Below are 18998 nucleotides of genomic sequence, written 5' to 3'. Positions count from 1 at the left end.
ACAAGCATTACACAGAGATTAAGAAAGCAACCCACACTGTGGATTCTTCTGCAACCGAGACCGAGAAGGAAAAAGAGAAGCACATATAGAGGTTGCCGCAAAAAGCATCACTTCAGCAACTGAATGGCAGAGGCTAGTCAGCACCTTCCCCTCCTTATTACCCGATCCCCCCATCATTCTCTCCACAGAAGCCCATCATTTACAGACAACAGGCCATTTACATAATTCCGGTTTATTTTGCCTTTTGTACAAAACTATTTCAGCGATTGATTTTCTTCTTTAAAATACACACACACAAAACCCACCCGTCACTCATTGCCTGGCACCGAGGGGAGGAGAAAAAAAGAGTTCCCCGCCCCTCCACCTGGACATACACCCCTCCGTTGGGGCTGTGGGCCATCAGAAAGGACAACAGGAAGTACTACTGTGCTCCTTCCAGTCCCATTCCAAGATACTGTCCAAGCCATGACAGGGCTGCAGGAGAAAACCCTCCTTGAACTGCCTCAATAAACTGCAGAGGACCCCAAACCTTGCTTCATACAGGGATGAAACTGTGGGCTACTGCTGCCTTCAAAATAGGGAAGGCCCAACCTCAGCTTGCAATGGACTACAGAGAAGACGGAGGGTGGCAGCGTTGTGGGACCCGCGCTTTCATGGGTGGGGCCTGACAGTGAGGGGTGGAGCCACAGGCAGCAACCAACGAGTGCCGCTCAGCCCCTTTTCCGTCTGGCCATTCAGGGCTCAACTTTCACTTCATCAACTGTGGGGCGGGGGAATGAATAAGTGTGAACTCAGTATTGCTGCTGCCACCTGAAGGCTGAGAGGACAGGCAACGAAAGTGACTTTAGTGTCATGAAATGGGCTGCTGGGGGCGGGTGGGGGGAGAATTAGAGCGCCGGCTGCGGCGCTGGGATGCCAGAGTCAGCTCGAGCCAACACTCGCACCAGGGCAAGGCATGCTGGAACCCGAACCACACTTAACCCAGCCCAGTATCAGATTTCTGCAGCAGTTATTTCTACAACAAAAAATTGGTCCCGAAGTGGATGATGAATTCAGTGATACATCAGCCGTCTCCCAACCTGGTGCCCAACAGAGGTGTCGGACTGCAACTCCCACCATCCCCAGCCAGCATGGCCAATGGCCATGCTGGCTGGGGATGGTGGGAGTTGCAGTCCGACACCTCTGGAGGGCACCAGGTTGAGGGAAGGCTGTGATACAGCACAGTAAACTCGACAATTTGGTCAAGATGGCCAGTCTAGTTCCACGCCCTCCTCAGTTCTTTGCACTTTATGAACTCCACAGTCAGGAGGAGGATCCGTTGGGCGGATTCCTCCTGCGCTTTAGAGCGTGTGCCATAATGGGCCATGTGGGTAACAGGAAGAACAAAGCCAGCAGGCCTTGGATTGTTCCCGTACGTGGCCAGAACACAAGGGAGTAGCCGAGCAGGGGCCAGAGCCTCCATGCCCAGCTCCGGGCCATGACGAGTAACCGCCCAGTGTCCATGTTCACCTGGAGAACGTCAGCGTGAGGAACGAGGGCCGCAGGCTAGCGAGAAGGTAACATCCAACACAGCAGCGCGCCTGCTCCCCCGATTACCGCGCAAGCCTTGAGCGGCCCTGATTGCACTAACTGGATCGTGTCGAGAGGTCAAGGAAGGGATGCAGCCCTGTCCACTGGGACAGAGGCCCCGCTTTGGTGGATACAGCCGCCACCGTGGCTCCTGCTTATTCCCAAGAGGATGCTCGCCAGTCTGTCGCAAGCAGCACTTGCAAAGTGGGGGTGGGGGTGGGTGCATAGCAAAAAAAAAAAAAAGCCCCCGTGTTTCTGTACTTGCACGCTCCATGCTGCGAGTGCAACACCACCACCCCGCACCCGTGAAGAATTCCCTCTCGCAGGGGTCAACAGCATGCGCTGTCTTTCGGTCTTCCTACCCGAGATGCCAAAGGCATATTTGGTTCCTTTCCCTTTGGCTACTGGGGTGCAATGGAGACAAGAGTTAAGCTCAGCCCACATGGGGGCGGCAGCAGACACCCCCAGAATCCCAGCTGCCCGCCCCCTCAGGCTGGCGCAGCCTGGCCACAACGGCCATCAAGACCAACGCGGGGTGCAGGCCAGGGGAGGTGGCCTGGAATGTGCCGCCATCAGCTTTACAGGTAAGTGTCCTCGCTCTCCCGGGAGCTGAGGCTCTCCTTGGACTGGTGGAGGAGAGAGGGCTCCAGCAAAGCCTGCGACCCGTTTTCTTCAGGGATGGGCCCGTTGGCCAGGCTGCCCTTCCCTTGGTCCTCTTTCTTGACCCCCTTGGGCAGTTTGCTCTTGCGGCCCTTGGGCGAGAGGGTGGTGCCCGGGGGCAGAATGATGGAGGGAGAGGGCTCCAAGGCCTTGCGGGAGCACGGCTCGGCGTCGCAGATGGCCTTGGCGCCATGGAAGCGGGGAGGGGACTTGCACTGCAGCTCCCCGCGGGTCTCCTTCCATTTCTTCAGCTGCATCAGGTGTTCCCGCTCGATGTGACGCTCTGTCACCTGCAGCTCTATGATCTGGAGTCAGAGCAAAAAGAACAGATCCAGGACACACACACCAGCAAGGACCAATGCTAGCAGGGAGTCGAGAGTGACAAGGTCCCCCATCTCCCCAAGCTTAAGGGCGTCTTCTTCTCTGCCCCCTTCCCACCACTGCCCCAAATCTCCACCGGGTGCAGCTTCTTAAGCAAAGACGTGACGACACATCCTCACTCACACTGTCACTTCCATCTGAGAAACCCTGAACACGCACCGGCTCCCGAGCGCCACTCAGCTGTTACTCCGAGCCACGTGGAAACAATGCTGTCAAGTGGGCACGGGCCCACACAGAACAGCCTTGCCCCCAAGATCCCCGCCAGCTCAATTTCCAACCTGCGCATGACCAGTGCAACCTGCGCATGATCAGCGCAAAGCTCTGGAGAGAGATTCTAGGCATGTTCAGATGAAGACATTTAAAACACCTCTCCCGGCCGGATCGGGAGCCCTGCTTTCTTGGGGAGCAGTCACGAGGAAGGTAAGCACTTTTAGCTGATTGCACTTAGAACCTCCCTTCAGACTTTCGCGCATTGGGTACAGCCAATGTGCAATGGGGCCAGCATGCTCTGGGGCAGTGTTCACAGCACGAGTAGGCAAGCCCTGGCCTGCAGGGGTTCTTAACCTGCCCTGCAGAAGCCCTCCATGGGCCTTTCCCAGGACCAGCACTAGCGCCTACGGACTCAGGGGAACTGAGGCAGCCATCAGTGCGTAGAGCCACACCAGCGACAGCAGCCATTTCGTTCCCATCAGGGTTACCTATTTACAGTCAAGCAGAGAGAGGAAACTGGTGGAACAGGGGACCCCTCCACCGCCCCTCCATTTTACCTCTTGTACAAGGAAAGTCTCCTGCATGATCTTGGGGCTCAGCGCCCTCAGCCGCTCCATTGTCTCATACTGCCCTTGGCAGGACTTGAGCTTCTCGGAAGAACCCAGGGTGTGTTTCAGCAGCACCAGGCCCACTCGGAAGATAACCTTGACGCCTGGAAAAGCAGAGTCGACCGCCGATGATTCCCCAGGGGGTGGGAGGGCCGTCAGGAGGCAGGATGAAGAGTCAGCTTGGCCACTCCCCACCCCCAGAATACTTGATGTAGAACAGTCTGAGGGCGCGCAGCGCTATTATGCAGGGAAAGCCGAGTAGATCTTGGCTTGGCAGCTGCCCATCCATGCACTGGCCTCGAATTGCTCAAAGCTCCCCCCCAAAGGAAAAGCGGGACACAAGCCAATCAACCACTTCACGCACAACCCACGTGCATGCGCTCAGCAAACGGGTCTCTCCCTTCCCATCCCTGTCGAAGTGAAAGCAAAACGTGGATTGGCATTTAAGAACCAGTGTGGTGGAGTGGAAGGAGAGAGTGTTAGACTTCGGACAGAAGGGCACGAGCTTGGCTACACAGCCTATAGGGCAGGGATGGGGGAACCTTTGGCCCATGCGCAGAGGCTCTCCATCCAGCCTGGCACTTTCTTCCCCTGGCCCTGGCACAGCCCCCTATGCAACAGAGGGAAAAGCGCTTACCTCTGATCAGAGGGATCTTTTTCAGTGCTTAGTAGGGGAAAGCACGCACCTCTGATCAGCGATAAAAGCATTTCCCTGCAGAGCAGAGGGCACGCAGCCGGGGAGGAAGCTGCTGAGTGATTCAGTCCTGCTTCCTGCTGAGGCTTGTCGTACAAAGGCCCATCCCTGCTTCCTTCTGTGCGGACACTCAGAAGACTGTCCTGCTTACTTATGAGTAGACATGCCACTTATGCTTACTTCTGAATAGACATAAATTGGTAACAATGGGACTGGGGGGGGAGGATTTTAGGTCATACCCACTTTCACCTGGGCCCCTGCTTGCCACTGGAAGGCATTTGAACACTCTTCTAAAATAGAATCCAGCTCTCAGGCCCAAAAAGGTTGCCAACCCTTCTGCTATAGGGTGATCTTAGACCAGTCACTCTGTCTGGCCTGCCTCACAGAGTAGTTGTGAGGATAAAATGAAATATGTGTGCAGTCCTCTGCTAATAAGAGCAATGTACCAATTACAGATGTAATCTGGAAATTAAAGATCTTGCACTCCTGGATAAAGGGTGCTTCCAGATGAGGTTTTTATCCTACAATCGCCCTGACTCCTTCACTGACTTTTACAGGGTGGTCCAGATGTCATCTTTCATTTGTCACTCTCCTATATTTTTCTGCCTATTCTTCTGTCTTTTTGCTTATTGGGAAAAAAATTGTTCAGGAAGAAAAGACAGAATAGTAGGGCTGTGCATGGACCCCCCAATCTGACTTGGAGGCTGCTTTGGGGCTTCCGAGGCAGACCTGATTCGGCTCAGGCTGATGGGGGGAGCAACTCGCTTCGGCCTACGAAGCCAAAGCTGGATTCAGACATCCGAACCCTGCTTCGCCCCTGCCAACAGGCCGCCCAGCCCCCAGTTCCTAACCTGGGCCCTTGTTCCATGTGGAGGGGGGCCGCCACCGGGGAGCCGCTGCCGGGGGAACTGCCACCAGCTCCTAGGCCCTCTGCCTGTGTGCCAGCAGCTGCCTTGTTCCAGGGAATGGGGGGAGCCGCTATAAAAGTGGCTCCCCCCACCCCCGGAACAACAAGACAGCTGCCAGGTAAGGAGCTGGGCGGCGGCAGTGGTGGCTGGGCTTCCGGATCGTGCCGAAGCACACGAGAGCACTTTGGAGCGACCTGATTCGCTTCAGGCTGCTTCGTGCCCCCTGTGCCTCACTTCAGAGAGGCCTGAAGCGCCCCGCTTCAACTCGAAGCTCGGGCTTCGGGCTGAAGTGGTGCACAGCCCTGCAGAAGAAGTGCATAATGCCTTTTGACTGCGGGCACTAGGAGCTCTCTGTCTGGAAGCACCCAAAGGTGCAGGCATGCCAACTGCCCGCAGGTGGCAGCATTTCCACATGAATCAGCACCTCGCGCCATGAGTGGAGAAAGGGAGGCCCCGAGCATGAGCAACATTGTGCCATTCGCACCACAACTCCGAGGGACACTCATGTTTGCATGACCTGCTCGGCAGAGTGAGAGCTGTGGGCCAAGGAGAGAAGCACCCGAGACCTCAAAAACAGAAAGGCCAAAGGGAACTCATGCAGTAGCTACTCCATTTGCCTTGTCCGTGAGCCAGCAAGGGTGACTTATGGCAGCCCTCCCCAGCCTGATGCCCTCCAGGTGTTTTGGACCAACTCCCATAAACCCCTGCTAGCACGACCGATAGTCAGGAATGCTGGGAGTGGTTGTCCAAAGCATTTGGAGGGTAGCCAAGGTAGGAAAGGTTGAGCTGAAGCAACATAGAGGAATGCTCGCAGGGGATCATGGGAGCAAGCATGCACACTGCCTCCTGAGCTATGCTCAGGGTGAGAGGTGGCACCCTGGAAAGTGTCTGCCTTGTGGCATTTGTTCTAAGGGGAGGAGAGATGGGCCTGCCCAGCCAGGAGGCCAGCTGAAGCCCCTGCCTCAGGTTGCACGTTCGGAGGGAACGCGTGGCCTCTCTCATGGTGCCTGCCTCCCAGAAAAGAAAACCACAGAGCTTCTACACCCTGGATAAGAGAGTCAGGCCCTGCCTTCACACATACTTCCCACTGCACAAGGCTTCTGGGATGGAAAGCCCTCCTCAGAGACCCCTGAAGGAGGATCTCATGTCCCAAAGGAACTGTGGTGGTCCTCGCAGAATGGTTTCCTCAAGGTTTCACTCCGACAAGCTTAAAGAGCCCGGTGCAGGGACACAGGGTGACACTCGGTCACAGCACACCCCCTTTTCCTTCCCCCATATTACCCTCAACCAACCAGGCTGTAAAGGAGCTCAGAACCCCAAGAAACCCACAGCCTGAGACACCACTGCATATAAACAAAGGGACTCTGAGAGGAGAATTGTCCTGAGAGCAGCAGCCTCGGATGGAAGCATGCGAGGGAGCCAAGAACCCCCAGGGCACGGTCTGAAGGCACATGAGGCAGCCACCTTGCTGAAGCTAAGCAGGTCCAGGTCTGGTCAGTGCTTGGAGGGGGGACCTCCTGGGAACCACATGTCACCACCTTGAGTTCCACGATGGAAGAAAGTGGGACATAAACGTAATAAAATAAATAAATACTAGAACTACGGCAAGGGATACATAAAGCCATCAGCACGACGGGCGTGTTATCAAGAAGCCTGAGGCTGAAAGCCCCTTTGGCGGGATGAAACGTTTCCTTGAAGAGCCAGAGGCACAAGGACAAGCTCTCAAGAGCTTACCCCAGCCCGAGGCAGCCAGCATGCGCACGCACCCCCACCCAGGAGATGCCACTTAGCAACGGCAACTTGGGCTGGCCAGGAGGGGGCCCGGCTGGTACCTTCACAGAAAAACATGTCCCAGACCCGCAGCACAGAGCTCCAGGGCAAGGTCCTGGAGAACGCGCACATGAACCACTCCGTCATGTACAGGATGGGTTCGATCTTCTGCTTGCTCAGATGCTTGTGAGCCATGGGAGAGACCCGGCGCAGCAGAGAGAAGAGGATCTCCCCGTCGAGCTGGATGGCCTCCTGTATGGAGAGAGGGAAAGAGCACGGCCCTGGCTGGGAGCGCAGAGGAAGGGAGAGGCGGGGGATGTCTTGGTCACCTGCCCCCTTTCGGGACATTTATTCTGCTCTCTCTCTAGGCCAGGGGTGGGGAGCTCCAGGCCTGGAGGCCAAATCCAGCCCTCCTGGGGTTCCCTAGAAGGCAGTATTCTCTTCCCTGGCCCCACCCCCTCACCCCCAAACACTAATCGCTTGGTGGTTTCCTGGCCCCACCCCCTCACCCCCAAACACTAATCGCTTGGTGGTTTCCTGGCATTTCCGCATTCCGCCCCCCCCCCTTCTAAAAAGTTGAAATGCCACTCCTAAATCTTAATTACTGGCAGTATGAGCTTTAAGCAACACTACACTGGTATTTTCTGTATTTTGTCCCCGTCCCTTTTGTCTGTGCCCCCCCAACTGGAATGTGGCCCCCAAGAGCGTCCCCGAACTTGAATTTGGCCCTTGGGCTGAAAGAGGTTCCCCACCCCTGCTCTAGGCAGTTTCCTTTTCAGTCCTGTGGTCACATCACAGGGTGGCAACCGAACTTCTGTATAGCCCATCCTAAAGGGAAGGGAGAAGGCTGCAGGACAACGTTCTTGAGTTCCCGTCACTCACCAGCTTCTCGCTGTAGTAGCCAGGAAGGTACTTCTCACAGATCTGCACAAGGCACCAGAAAGCTTGCTGATGGGGGAAGGAAAAAAACAAAGAAGGTGTCACTCTACAGCACAGAGCGGATCCGTGCAGCTTTCCCCATCTATGCTGTTTGTGAGGGGAAACGCTGCCTGGGGTGGAATTCTCCCTTCCGCGCAACACTTCAGGGAACGGCTTCATAAAGGCCATGTCCTTCCACGTAGGCAGAAACACGGGGAAGGTCCCTAGTGTACACACACTGGGAAGCGGCAGCCCTTGGCACAGAGCAGCTACATGCGCCACTTCCGCTACTGCGACCACCCCGGAGCAGAAATAGGCAAGGATAAACTGCTTCGACTTTGCTTCGTACATATCCGTTTGGGCCGAAGTCGTTTAACGTGCCCCTGCTGCAACCATTCAAGAAGCTGCTTCCCCCACCCCCTCCCAGGCGCCAATCAAATTCAGTGCCCCTTTCAGCCATTTTAAATACGGCATGCGTGTTTAAAAACCCACAAAAAAGCCAAGAAATCCGCTCATGGAGCTCCCCAGTCATGTGTGGTTCAGCCCTTAGATGCCAAGGGAAAATCAGCCCCGTGGCCTTAGTGCAACTTTTCCCAAACTGGAGGATGCCACGATGGGGAAGGCTGCCCTCGTGGCTACGACTGACGTCCCTTGTGGCCTCCTTGATAAGGTCAAAGAGGGTCAACACCACCTCCAGAAACCCACTGTGAGGAAGGCTCAAGTCTCCCCTACCCTGCAAAAAAAGCCCCCCCCCCCATGTAACAGCAGGATAAGACACAGCCTACCTCGGCAGGCATGTGCATCAGCAGCACAGCAGCAATCGGAGCCTGGGCCTGGCAGTAGCCCTCCTCTGGCCGATAGAGCGTGTAGGCCTTCAGGACCCGGAACAAATCCTGCTGCCTGCAGAAAGAAGCACAGCCCACAGAATGAAGGGGAGGACTGAGGGAACACAGGGGGAGAAGGAGTCCTGCCACCCACAGGTGGAGTTCAGGCCCTAGAACTGTATGCATGGCTAGGAGAGCTGGTGCATGCAGTGGCCGCGAGAGACCATGCTGCTACTTCAGAAGTCCTGGGTTCAAATCCTACCTCTATGAACCCAGGAGGTAGGCAACTTGTGGCCCTCCAAATGTTTCGGCCTACAACTGCTGTCAGCCCTAGCCAACACAGCCGATGATGAGGGATGATGGGAGTTGTAGGCTAAGATGCCTGGAGGGCCACAAGTTGTCCACCCCTGCCTTAGGCAAACCCACCGCTTCAGCACCACCCCAAGTCCAGTATCAGGATGATGCAGGCGTGCCTCACAGGGTTGTTTTAAAGACTGCTGCCACTGAAAGCACCCTGAATACTTGACACAGCTATTGATATCTTTCACATTTTTACAGCAAGCTGCAAGGTGACCTAGCCAAATGAACCACGCATGCGAACATGGATGCACCCTACTTCCACGCCCCACGAAGGATGTGTGCAGTGCACACAGACGCACGTGAAGAAATGTAACCTGGCTCAGCAACGCCCGCTGTTATTAGGCAGTGCCAAGCTCATCTCTAGGGCTGCAGGGCTGCCATGGGAGCACAGGAAGGGTACAAAATCCAGCTTCCCGAGAAACCTCAATTGCTTTAAAAGCAAACACAAGTACTGAAGAGTTGCTGAGGGGTGTTCTGTTTGGGTGCTGCTTATTTCTTTCACTGTTGTTTATGTTATGTTTTAATTAAGATTTTGTTGCAATCTGTGCTTTGTTATGGTTAGCCGCCTTGAGTGCCATTTTGGGCGGAAAGCCGAGGTATGAATTTAATAAATTAACGAAGTATTTTAGTTTTCTTGTAAGCCGCCTTGAACTATATGAGGAATGGCAGGGCATAAGTATTTTAAATAAATGAATAAAAACAGACTGATGGTAGCAGGTGATCCCACCCATCTTTCGAAAGGGAAGAACCGCCTGTATATTTGTCCCCAAGCAGTGCTGTCTTCCCTGCTCCAGGCAATGTCTTTTCCCATCCCAAACTTGACTGTTATGTCAGACATGCCCAGAGCTGCCACCAGGCATGGCTAGGCAGCTAAGGCAACTTCAGGAGCTGGCAGGGGGCTTCCCTTTCTTCCCTGCCCCTTTGGAGGTCTGCCTTCCCTAGCCCCTGCCAGCTGGCCACGCAGACAAGGGATGTGAGCGGCACAGGGATTTCAGATGCCAATGATGCAATGCTAGGCAAGCCGTAACAAACACCTAAGGGAAAGCACTGAAGCTGGCCCGGCACTGTGGCCGCCAAACTGCAAGAGGGGGTTATTGCGCTGCCTCCGCAAACGAGGATCAGTTGACACGTGAGTTCAGGAAACACCTGGCGATTCCACAGCACTGCACAGAGAAAGAGAGAGGGTAGAGCAGCGACATCCGGCTTACCCGTGGCCCCCACGAGAAACAAACATTTCGTGGAATGGGAATTGCCTATGGAGATCCCGCTCAATCACATCCAGCCACTTGGGGTCTCCTGATGCCACGTCCAGCTCCTGTGGATCAGACAGAGTAGCCACTCCAGGGGTTGCAAGAGTCCAACAGAGAATTAAAAAAAAAAACTCAGCAGGGCAGTCTCGTGCCAAGTACCACAGCCATCCACTCTTCTTTGGAAGGGCCATTACCAACATGCACCGAAGGGGATGCCCACAAATCCTTGAGCAGAGCACATTCGACGACTACCCCACAAGAGTAAAATATGCAAAACTAAGACAGAGTCTCAAATGAGAGGGTGGTGTTGACACAGTGTGTTAAAGAAGATCCAAACTCACTCCATAACCAGAGAGGAGCAACCATGCAGCAAATTTGACACTGGAGCGGTTGCAACAGAATATCCCCAAACTGGAGGAAGATACTAGTTTTTGGAGAGAGTGTACCTCGGGGGTGGGCAACTTGTGGCCCTCCAGATGTTTCAGCCTACACCTCGCATCACCCCACACCAGTGGAGGCTGGAGGTGCCAATGTCAGTGGGCGGTGAATCCGCCCTGGGCTTCAGTCAGAAGCAGTGAGAAGGCTAAAGGAGCACTCCAAGGTCACCACCAGCCTCCACTGCCCCACACCACTGGCTATGCTTTCTAGGGCTGTTGAGAGTTGTCAGCCAAAACATCTGGAGGGCCAAGGATATGCCTGATCTTGTCTGATCTCAGAAGCTAAGCAGAGTCAGCCCGGTGAGTACTTGGATGGGCGACCGCCTGGGAATCAGGCTTCCTGCATTGAGCAGGGGTTGGACTCGATGGTCTTGTAGACCCCTTCCAACCCTATGATTTTATGTCTACGTCTAAAAGCTGCCCACTGCTGGTGTACATGATTGGCTCATAGGAAGCTGCCTTATACTGGGTCAGACTATTTGTCCATCTAACCCTGGCTTGTCTGTTCTGGCTGGCGGCAGCTCTCTGGGGTCTCGAGTAGAGACCTTCCCCTTCCCCCTCTCCCAAACCACTTTAACTGGAGATGTCAGGGATTGAACCTGGGCCCCTGTGTCTGCAAAGCATCTACCCTACGACTGAATTATGGTCCCGCACATATCAGCTATTTAGAAGAAGGACCGACAGATTCCCAAAGATGCCATGACACTCCGTAGCTACCTACTATCAGATCAGGCATGGAAGGGGTGATTCATGGACTCAGGTGCCTTGGGAACTACAGGTCTCTGACCGTACGGCTAGGGCCATATGAGCCACAAACGTCTGCTTCTACTAGGCGCTTTCTACTAGCAAAGGAGAGAAAGGAGGAGCGGGAGCAGGGCAGGAAGGAGCCCGAGAGGGAGAAGGGGAAAGTTCTGTGGCACCTGCCCAGAGATAAAGGTCTGGCTCACACGATCACAGGGGGAGCCATGCACTATGAGTTGTTCTCCCCACCCCCGGCATTTGCTTAATGTGGGTTGCTGCGTCGTCCGAACCCAGGACACGGCATGGTGGGGAAGAGTTCTAACCCATCCCACAACCCCTACTATAAGCCATGGGTTGTGGGGTGGGGTGGACGCTACCCTTGCCACGCCTTGCACAGGGTTTGCACAATACAGCAACCCATGATGCAGCACAAGTAATTAAGCAAATGCCGGGCATGCGCAGGGGCAACAACCCACACTGCATGGCTTCCCCTACAGATTGTGTAAACCTGGCCAAAGAATGGAAGGGGTAAAGGAAAAGGTGAGGGTTCAACAAATGAGTGTGGGGCTAGGGAGGGTCAAATAGCACATCAGCTGTGTGCAAGGTGCCACCAACACCAAGGAGACCCACACTTGTGTTACCCACACTAAAGCGTTACCCAGCTGGCACCAGAAACTGAAGTGCAACATCCATGGAATTAGTTATATTTTAGCACAGAGCGGGAGGCACCCTTGTGGTGGACTTTGCCCTAAAAGACCAAGAAAACTGCCTTGTAGGATCGGACCAAAGGGCAAACCAGGCTGTTAAATGTTAAAGGATGCGAACATTTAAACATGAAATGTTAAATCCATCAGCCAGAGAAAGAGAAGCAATAGCAAGGCGCTCGATTCCCGCTCCCTGCCAGAAGGAGCACTTGGACCCAGGTTGCCCTGGGACTGGAGAGCAGAAGGGAAGCACCCCCTGGCTTCTGCCGTCAGCCAGGAGACCAAGGGCCACTCGAAGGTTGCACCCCTCCAGCTGACAGCTGCCCTGGCTCTGCAGAAGCAGTCCGGCCCCAGCCATTGGCCTAAAGAAAAAGAGCCTCATTCAGGCAAGAACACCAGCAAAGGAAGATCCGCCTGGTCCAAAGCATGTTCCAACGCCTGCTTATAGCTCACCGTCTTGTTCTGACCTTGAAAAACTGATCTCCCTCCTCTTTCTTTTCCCTCCACTTCCCTTCCCTTCCATCTGCACCCCTTCCATCTTTTCATTTTAGTGTATGAGGGCCTGTCTCTCTTTTTATTGATGTGAGCCGCTTGGGGAGGCAATAATGGTCTGAAAAGCGGGATAAAAATGCAGCAAATAAATAATGAACGTTAAGTGCAGCGTCGCATTTAATGTGCACTTAAAAATAAAAATGCAAACAGCAGCTTTAGAAGACCACTTTTTGACCGCACTGCAGCTTGCCTGCCAAGAGCCCGACTACTACCACCCACCCCACACACGCACAAGGGTTGCTAACTGCATTTTAAAGTACACATTCAATGCAAAGATGCATTTAACATCACATCTGCTTTGGGCCCATGGGGCCGCTGCTCCCATCCTGCTCCCCACAGTAACCAACTAGATCCCACTGGGAAGATCACAAGCAGGCCAGGAAGGTGACAGCTTCCTCCATTCAGCCCCAGAATCTATGATGCAGAATCTGTTATAAATGCCACACACCCATTATGTTTAAGCATCATGGACCTCTCCTTCATGAATGGTTAAAGCCATCTAAGCCAGGGCGGGGTAGGGGGGAAGTAGACCAGATCTACCAGTAGACCTCTGTGCGGTTTGCAATAGATGGGCCAGGTTTTCTGACTCTGATCTTGGGCTAATCGCTCCTCTCTCTCAGCATTCCTCGTCTGAAAAAATAGGGGTATTTGACTGGCTCTTTGTGCAGCCCTGCTTGTGACTGGAATTCGTTGTGGGAGAATCCCTGATCTGCAGAACTCAAGTGTAGGTTTGCCTCTGAACGTACAGTGTATGTTCACAGGGCTGCTGTCGGCCATTTATTTTTTTATTTACATCCTGCTTTTCGACTGGTCCTCAAAGTGGCTTATGGTATTTAGAAAACACAACAGATACAAGAACCACATGCTCAAAACCAAAACTGAACAAGACAACCAGCTCCAGTTCAGCAGGAGCCAGCATGTTCCTTCCCACAGGGCCAATTTTGTCAGTTGATATCATTTGGCCCTATTGGGGGGGAGCAGGGCACAGTCCAACTGGAACAAGCCTGCCCCCCTCGCTCCTTCTTCACAATCAATGCCGCTGCTGCCTGCACCTCAGTCTCTGCTATTTTGCTCCAACTAGTGGACCTTAGGGCTGTAATAAAAAAAACACACAGTGCAGATCCCAGAAGCCTGAAGCCTGCTCAACCCTGATTTACACTATTGGCCGTCGCCACATCATGTTGTAGCAAGCTCCTTCCGTCGTGTGAAGCAGCGCGTCCTTTGATCTGTCCTGAACTTGCTGCCGATTGGCTTTTGTGAGCAGCCTCCCATTCTAGGACTGGGCAAAAAAAAGGTTCCCCCTCTGTCCCTCTCCCCACCCCAAAGTGTCTTACATCAAACTTTCCAGCATTCTGCTCCAATTTGACTTTGCCTCCAGAGAGGTACTGCCATGCTCGACCCCGAAGAGACGGTGGGATCCCCTTCTGGCATCTCAGCCGGATCTGAAAAGGCAAAGAAGCCACCACTGCAATGCAGCTTAGCTGCACACCTAGAACACATGAGGAACACGCTCAGTCAAATAAAGAAAGCAGTGTGAAGGATGCCAGCGGTTGAATAAGGGAAGCCAGACTCCTTTCCCTTACTTCTTCGTCCTCTTTCTTCCCTTAAGCTCATTCGGAAAATGTACAAATGCACAGAAAATATAATAAATGTTCATAAAATACATAAGCTACAAAACAAAGCACACTTCCTTGCAATCAACCTAATAAGAACCTGAGAATTTGTCAAAAGATGAAGCCATTAGCAGCACCACTTAGGGCGCAATCCTATGCAGGTTTAGACAGACAAAAGTCCTACAGCCAGCTGCTGGCTGGGAAATCCTGAGAGTTGTAGGACTTTTGTCTGTCTAAACCTGCATAGGATTGCACCCTTATTGAATCACAGAGAGAAATTGATATGTGATCAGTCAAGGGGTCTCCCTGGAACACAAGCAACCTGAGAGTCTGCAATAGGCCTCAGATAAGCATCTTAAACAGAACCCACATTTTATTTAGCCACTCATTTTTGCCAGTGTTAGCAGAAGCTACCCTAGCAGCTGTTTGAAGGGAGAGAATAGGAGTGCATAGATTTACAGGTGGAACAAGCTGAAATGTTTGACATAGGTTGCATTTGAAAGTCACACTAAACCCTGGTATAGTGAAATGTGAATAAGCCTAGCATGTAGGCTAGTATACCCCCCTCACTTCCTCTGGCATGGCTGTGAAGAGTTGAGAAGTTTCTGCTTCCCCTTCCAATTAACTAAAGCCTGCCATCTTGTCTGAAGCTAGCTAACCGTGGTTAATCTGTTGTCAGTTTCATACCAAGCCAATTTCGAACTGTGGTTTACCCAGCTGGTTTGTTTAAACTAACCATACTTAAGATTAGCCACAGTTTGTTGAGTTCAGACAATACAGCAAGCTGTGGTTAATCAAAAGTGGATGTGAAAGCTTCCAAATGCCTCCCAGCAGCAGAGCAGGAGCTTGCGAGTCTGGGGGTGGGTTGGGGTGAGAGGCAGGTGAAGCTAGACTTGTTCACATCCCACTAAATGAGGGGTGTATGTGACCCTAGGCTGCTCCCTGTGCGGCCCCTGAAACCAGCAGGACCCCACTCGCTGATCAGCTGGACTTCAGGAGAAAAAAACATATTCCCTGGCTTCCAAGATCACAGTTTTCCTACTGCTAGTAGCAGCAGAGAAACCACAATCTCAGTGGCGATTGCTGCGGAATGGGAGAGCCACTGACGGCTGCATCCTCCATGAATTTTGTCTAATCCCATTTAAAGCCCTCCAAGTTGGCAGCCATCATTACATCTTGCGGCAGCAAATTCCATAGTTTAACCATGAGCTATGTGTAGTACTTTCTTTTATCTGTGCTGAATCCACCACCACTCACCTTCACTGATTACCCCAGGTCATAGCATTATGAGAAAAACTTCTCTCTATCCACTTTCTCCGCACCGTGCATCATTTTATACACTTCTATCGCCTTATATGCCCTCTTACTTGCCTTTTTTCTAAGCTGAAAATCCTCAAATGGAAAAGTTTCCATGTGAGAGAAAGCCAAGCTGATTAAGACTTGTCAGAACTTGATCATTCATCTAAGTAGGATTGGAGAAGTATCTGAAATAACGAATTGCCTGGATGTGGATCATGGCTTCAGTTGTTTAACCTTTTCATGCATATAAAATTCAATGTCATTTTATTAGCTGTGTATTGTAATTATGTTATTACACTAGCATTAATATAGTTTTTTTTTTAAAAAAATAAAGAAATTATACCATCCATCTTGTATATCAGGCTTCCCTAACCTGGTGCCCTCCAGTTGTTTTCAACTTCAACTCCCATCAGCCCCATCCAGCATGGTGAATGGTCAGGAATGCTGGGAGTTGTGGTCCACAACACCTGGAGAGCACTAGGTTGGGGAAGACTGCTGTAGATAATTTGATGGAAAGGCAGGACATGACAATTATAAATAAAATAATCAGTTTTAAAACTAGTACAACCTTTTTCAGAGCTGACCTCTAGAAGGCAAGAAATGGCGGAGTAGTATTAAAAAAAGAGCCAACATGTACACACTCCCTTGCTCTTTCTCAGAGAAATTACATTCCTTGAGCTATTAGAAATAAAATCTTGATTCTACCCTTGATTTGTTGGGGATTTTCCTCAGATAGGCAGCCTCTCTAGAACCCAGAAAATCACCTTATCTGCTGTCTGCTAGAAGGAGAAACATGTCTATCTTTTGCAGGCAATTGTCTCAGTCAAGCAGACGAAGGTTATAACTGAAAAGAGGGAAAACTCCTGGACCAAGGAAGCATACTCTTAGCACCCACCTGACTGCTTAAAGCAGCCTTGTTACATACTTCTCGTAATCCTCCTATGCTATGGGACTACAGTGGGTCCAAGCAGCTGTTTGAAAAAGTTGTAAAAAATTTTTTTTAAGTAAACCTTGGGCCATTTCATACTCCACATACCCAGCAATTATGGGGTCAGTTGCCCTGTAGTGTTTCATCTCCTGCGCCCCTTTCAATGTTTTCAAAAATTATGTTTTAACTTAATAAGCTATCAGGGGTCCAATTTATCACTAGTGAAATTAATGGGAAAGCAAAACTATTTATTTGATTCGATTTGTACCCCACCTTTCTACCAAGAAGAATGACACTCAAGGCACTACCAAACACACTAGTCAGAGTCTGTTCTATCCCCATCAACTTCTCAAAATAGGGTAGGAAAGTTTCAGCTGCTTGCCGGTGTCATAAATTCCATTTATGTAGCTGTACCGCTTCTGTCTTTGTAAAAAAAATGTGTGTAAAAAGAGAAGCATGCAAGTTTGTTTTACTACATGGAGTTAATTCTCCTCCAAGCTGGCTTTATCTTGACACAGGAGTTAACACTCTCATAGTGCAAGGTTGCATCACTGATTTCTTATTGGTAATGTTCTTCTGGGGGAAAAAATCCTATTAGGCTATTGGGATACACTGGAGCCCTTTCATTATTTCCTACAAAGCCAAGGCATTTGTGGGGTTCTGCTTTGCTTTCTCTTCTGCTGTGGGGTATAATTTGCATGTTAGACCAGGGATGGACAGAAAATAGATCTCCAGATGTTTTAAACTTCAACTTCCAGCATTCCTGACCACTGGCCATGCTAGCAGGGGCTTTTAGGGGCTGAAGTCCAAAACATCTGGAAATCTACCTTCTGCCCATACCTGTGCTAGACTATGTTTTTAGACTATGATACCAGTAGAACCTATTTCTTCTTTTTTAATTGGAGTCATTCTGAAATCAAATCATAATATTTATTTCCAGCTAGGACTTTCAAAGGGGTCTGGTGTACCCCAATAGCGGACTGATTATGTAAAAAATACAATACAATAAAATAGTGGTTTAGGGCTAAGGGACGCAGGTATTTGCACTTTACTTCTAAAGCTTCCTAGAGGGTCTTTTCTTACTTTGGCCACTGCCAGATACATCCAGGTCACTTGCAGGACCAAACTAGCAGAAGGGTGCCTTCAGGTGCCTCACAGCCACAGACTAGAGCTTTCCCCCAAGCAAATGTAACGGGGTCCTTTCAGAATGCAAGGGAAGGTGCTCCAGTGGAGCAAGGCATGCTGGAGTAAGGACAGGATGGGAAACCAATCCAGCCTGAGGCTGCATTCATGGGAAGGCGCCAGAAATGGCTGGAAAAGCTAAAGAGAAATGTGACGGTCTGAAGCAGGCTGAGGAGTCAGCAGTCTAGGCAGGGCCTAGGTTCTACAGTCCACATCAAGGAGAGCCCGCAGCAGATGGCTCTCTCTACCTCCCTGCCCCTTCCTCTGGGAAAAGGCAGGTTTCACTGCTAATGCCAAAGGCGGTTTTGGAGTCAAACCCCTGCTTCCTGCCAGGCAACACTCTCCCTTCATAATCTGTATGCATGCATGCGTGTGTGTGTGTCTCTCTCTATGTGGGCACAGAGGAAGCCAGGGACGCCGCACACTCCAAGGAACGGACGGCCTCGGCCTGCAGGGAATGAGAGTCAGCCGCTGGCAGTTCTCTGGCATCGGGGCCGGGAGGGAGCACCTCAGCCCCCCAGTTTCGGCCCACCCTGGAAGGATAGATAGCCTGAAAGGCAGGCCACAGAGCTGACTGGCTCCCCACAAGGCTGGCAGGCTGATGGAACACGCACTAGCCGAGCTCACCGCCAGCGCTTTGCTCTCGAAGCGGAAGGCTTGTTTTGGGAAGCGCCTGGTGCAGCCTCAGAAACTGACATGGGAAGTGGGCAGGAGCTCAGCGGCGAGGCCTCGCAACCTTCTTGGCTCCACACCCATGCCTAGGATTTAAGCAGGATTAGGCACAATTGACTCAAGTTGCAGAGTCTGGCTGCCTGTTACTGCTGAATAGAAGTTACACAGGCAGAAAAATAGAGAGCGGGGAGAATATTTTGGAATAGGATACACAAACCCTCTTTATATAGCCTTTCTAAGTGTCCCCAACAAGTGTCCCCTAAGTGTTCCTGGTGAACATCCCTATGCAACTTGTACTCTACCTTCTCCCCTCCCAAATTTGAGACAGGAAAGGTGGGGGGTGGGAGAGATCTGTGTACATGGCAGACCTGTACTGCAAGTTAAGGAATATGGCGTCTGTTTCAAAATTCAATAGCTCAGACAAATACTAAAGCAACATGGCTTGTTTTGCTTTTAAAATGAGTTGCTAGTCCTCATGGTTTCAAGGAAAAGAATAGAAACCAAGGAAGTTTCCAGATGGGCCTTCTGCACCCTGCAGAACAGGAGTGGGAAGGCTGCGCCCTTCCAGACATTGTTGGACTATAACACCCATCAGCCCCAGCCAGCAGGGCCTATCCTCAGGGATGAAGGGAATTGGAAACCAACAACATCTGGAGGGCACCAGGTTCCCCACCCCTCCTGTAGAAGCTACTGGCTTGTACCCTACACATATGGGCGA

The 18998-nt window shown here is 51.7% G+C and overlaps 1 protein-coding gene across 1 annotated transcript in view; it reads right to left on the bottom strand.

Moving 5' to 3' along the window:
* Window positions 1-211: 211 nt before the first annotated feature.
* Window positions 212-18998, bottom strand: part of TBC1D10A (TBC1 domain family member 10A) — a 48675-nt gene continuing 29888 nt past the window's right edge. Inside the window, exons 3-10 of the mRNA XM_084819227.1 lie at window positions 13921-14028; window positions 10111-10217; window positions 8504-8618; window positions 7683-7748; window positions 6863-7052; window positions 3378-3532; window positions 1194-2534; window positions 212-1103 (exon numbers count right to left, since the gene is read on the bottom strand). Of these exons, the coding sequence (XP_084675353.1) occupies window positions 2148-2534; window positions 3378-3532; window positions 6863-7052; window positions 7683-7748; window positions 8504-8618; window positions 10111-10217; window positions 13921-14028 (1128 nt within the window). The 3' untranslated portion in view covers window positions 212-1103; window positions 1194-2147. The remainder of the gene's footprint in view (window positions 1104-1193; window positions 2535-3377; window positions 3533-6862; window positions 7053-7682; window positions 7749-8503; window positions 8619-10110; window positions 10218-13920; window positions 14029-18998) is intronic.

This window comes from Heloderma suspectum, chromosome 13 (assembly GCF_057233095.1).
Source record: "Heloderma suspectum isolate Gila_16-S chromosome 13, 16-S_ref, whole genome shotgun sequence".
Classification (NCBI taxonomy): domain Eukaryota; kingdom Metazoa; phylum Chordata; class Lepidosauria; order Squamata; family Helodermatidae; genus Heloderma; species Heloderma suspectum.
This window is presented reverse-complemented; position numbering and strand designations above follow the sequence as displayed.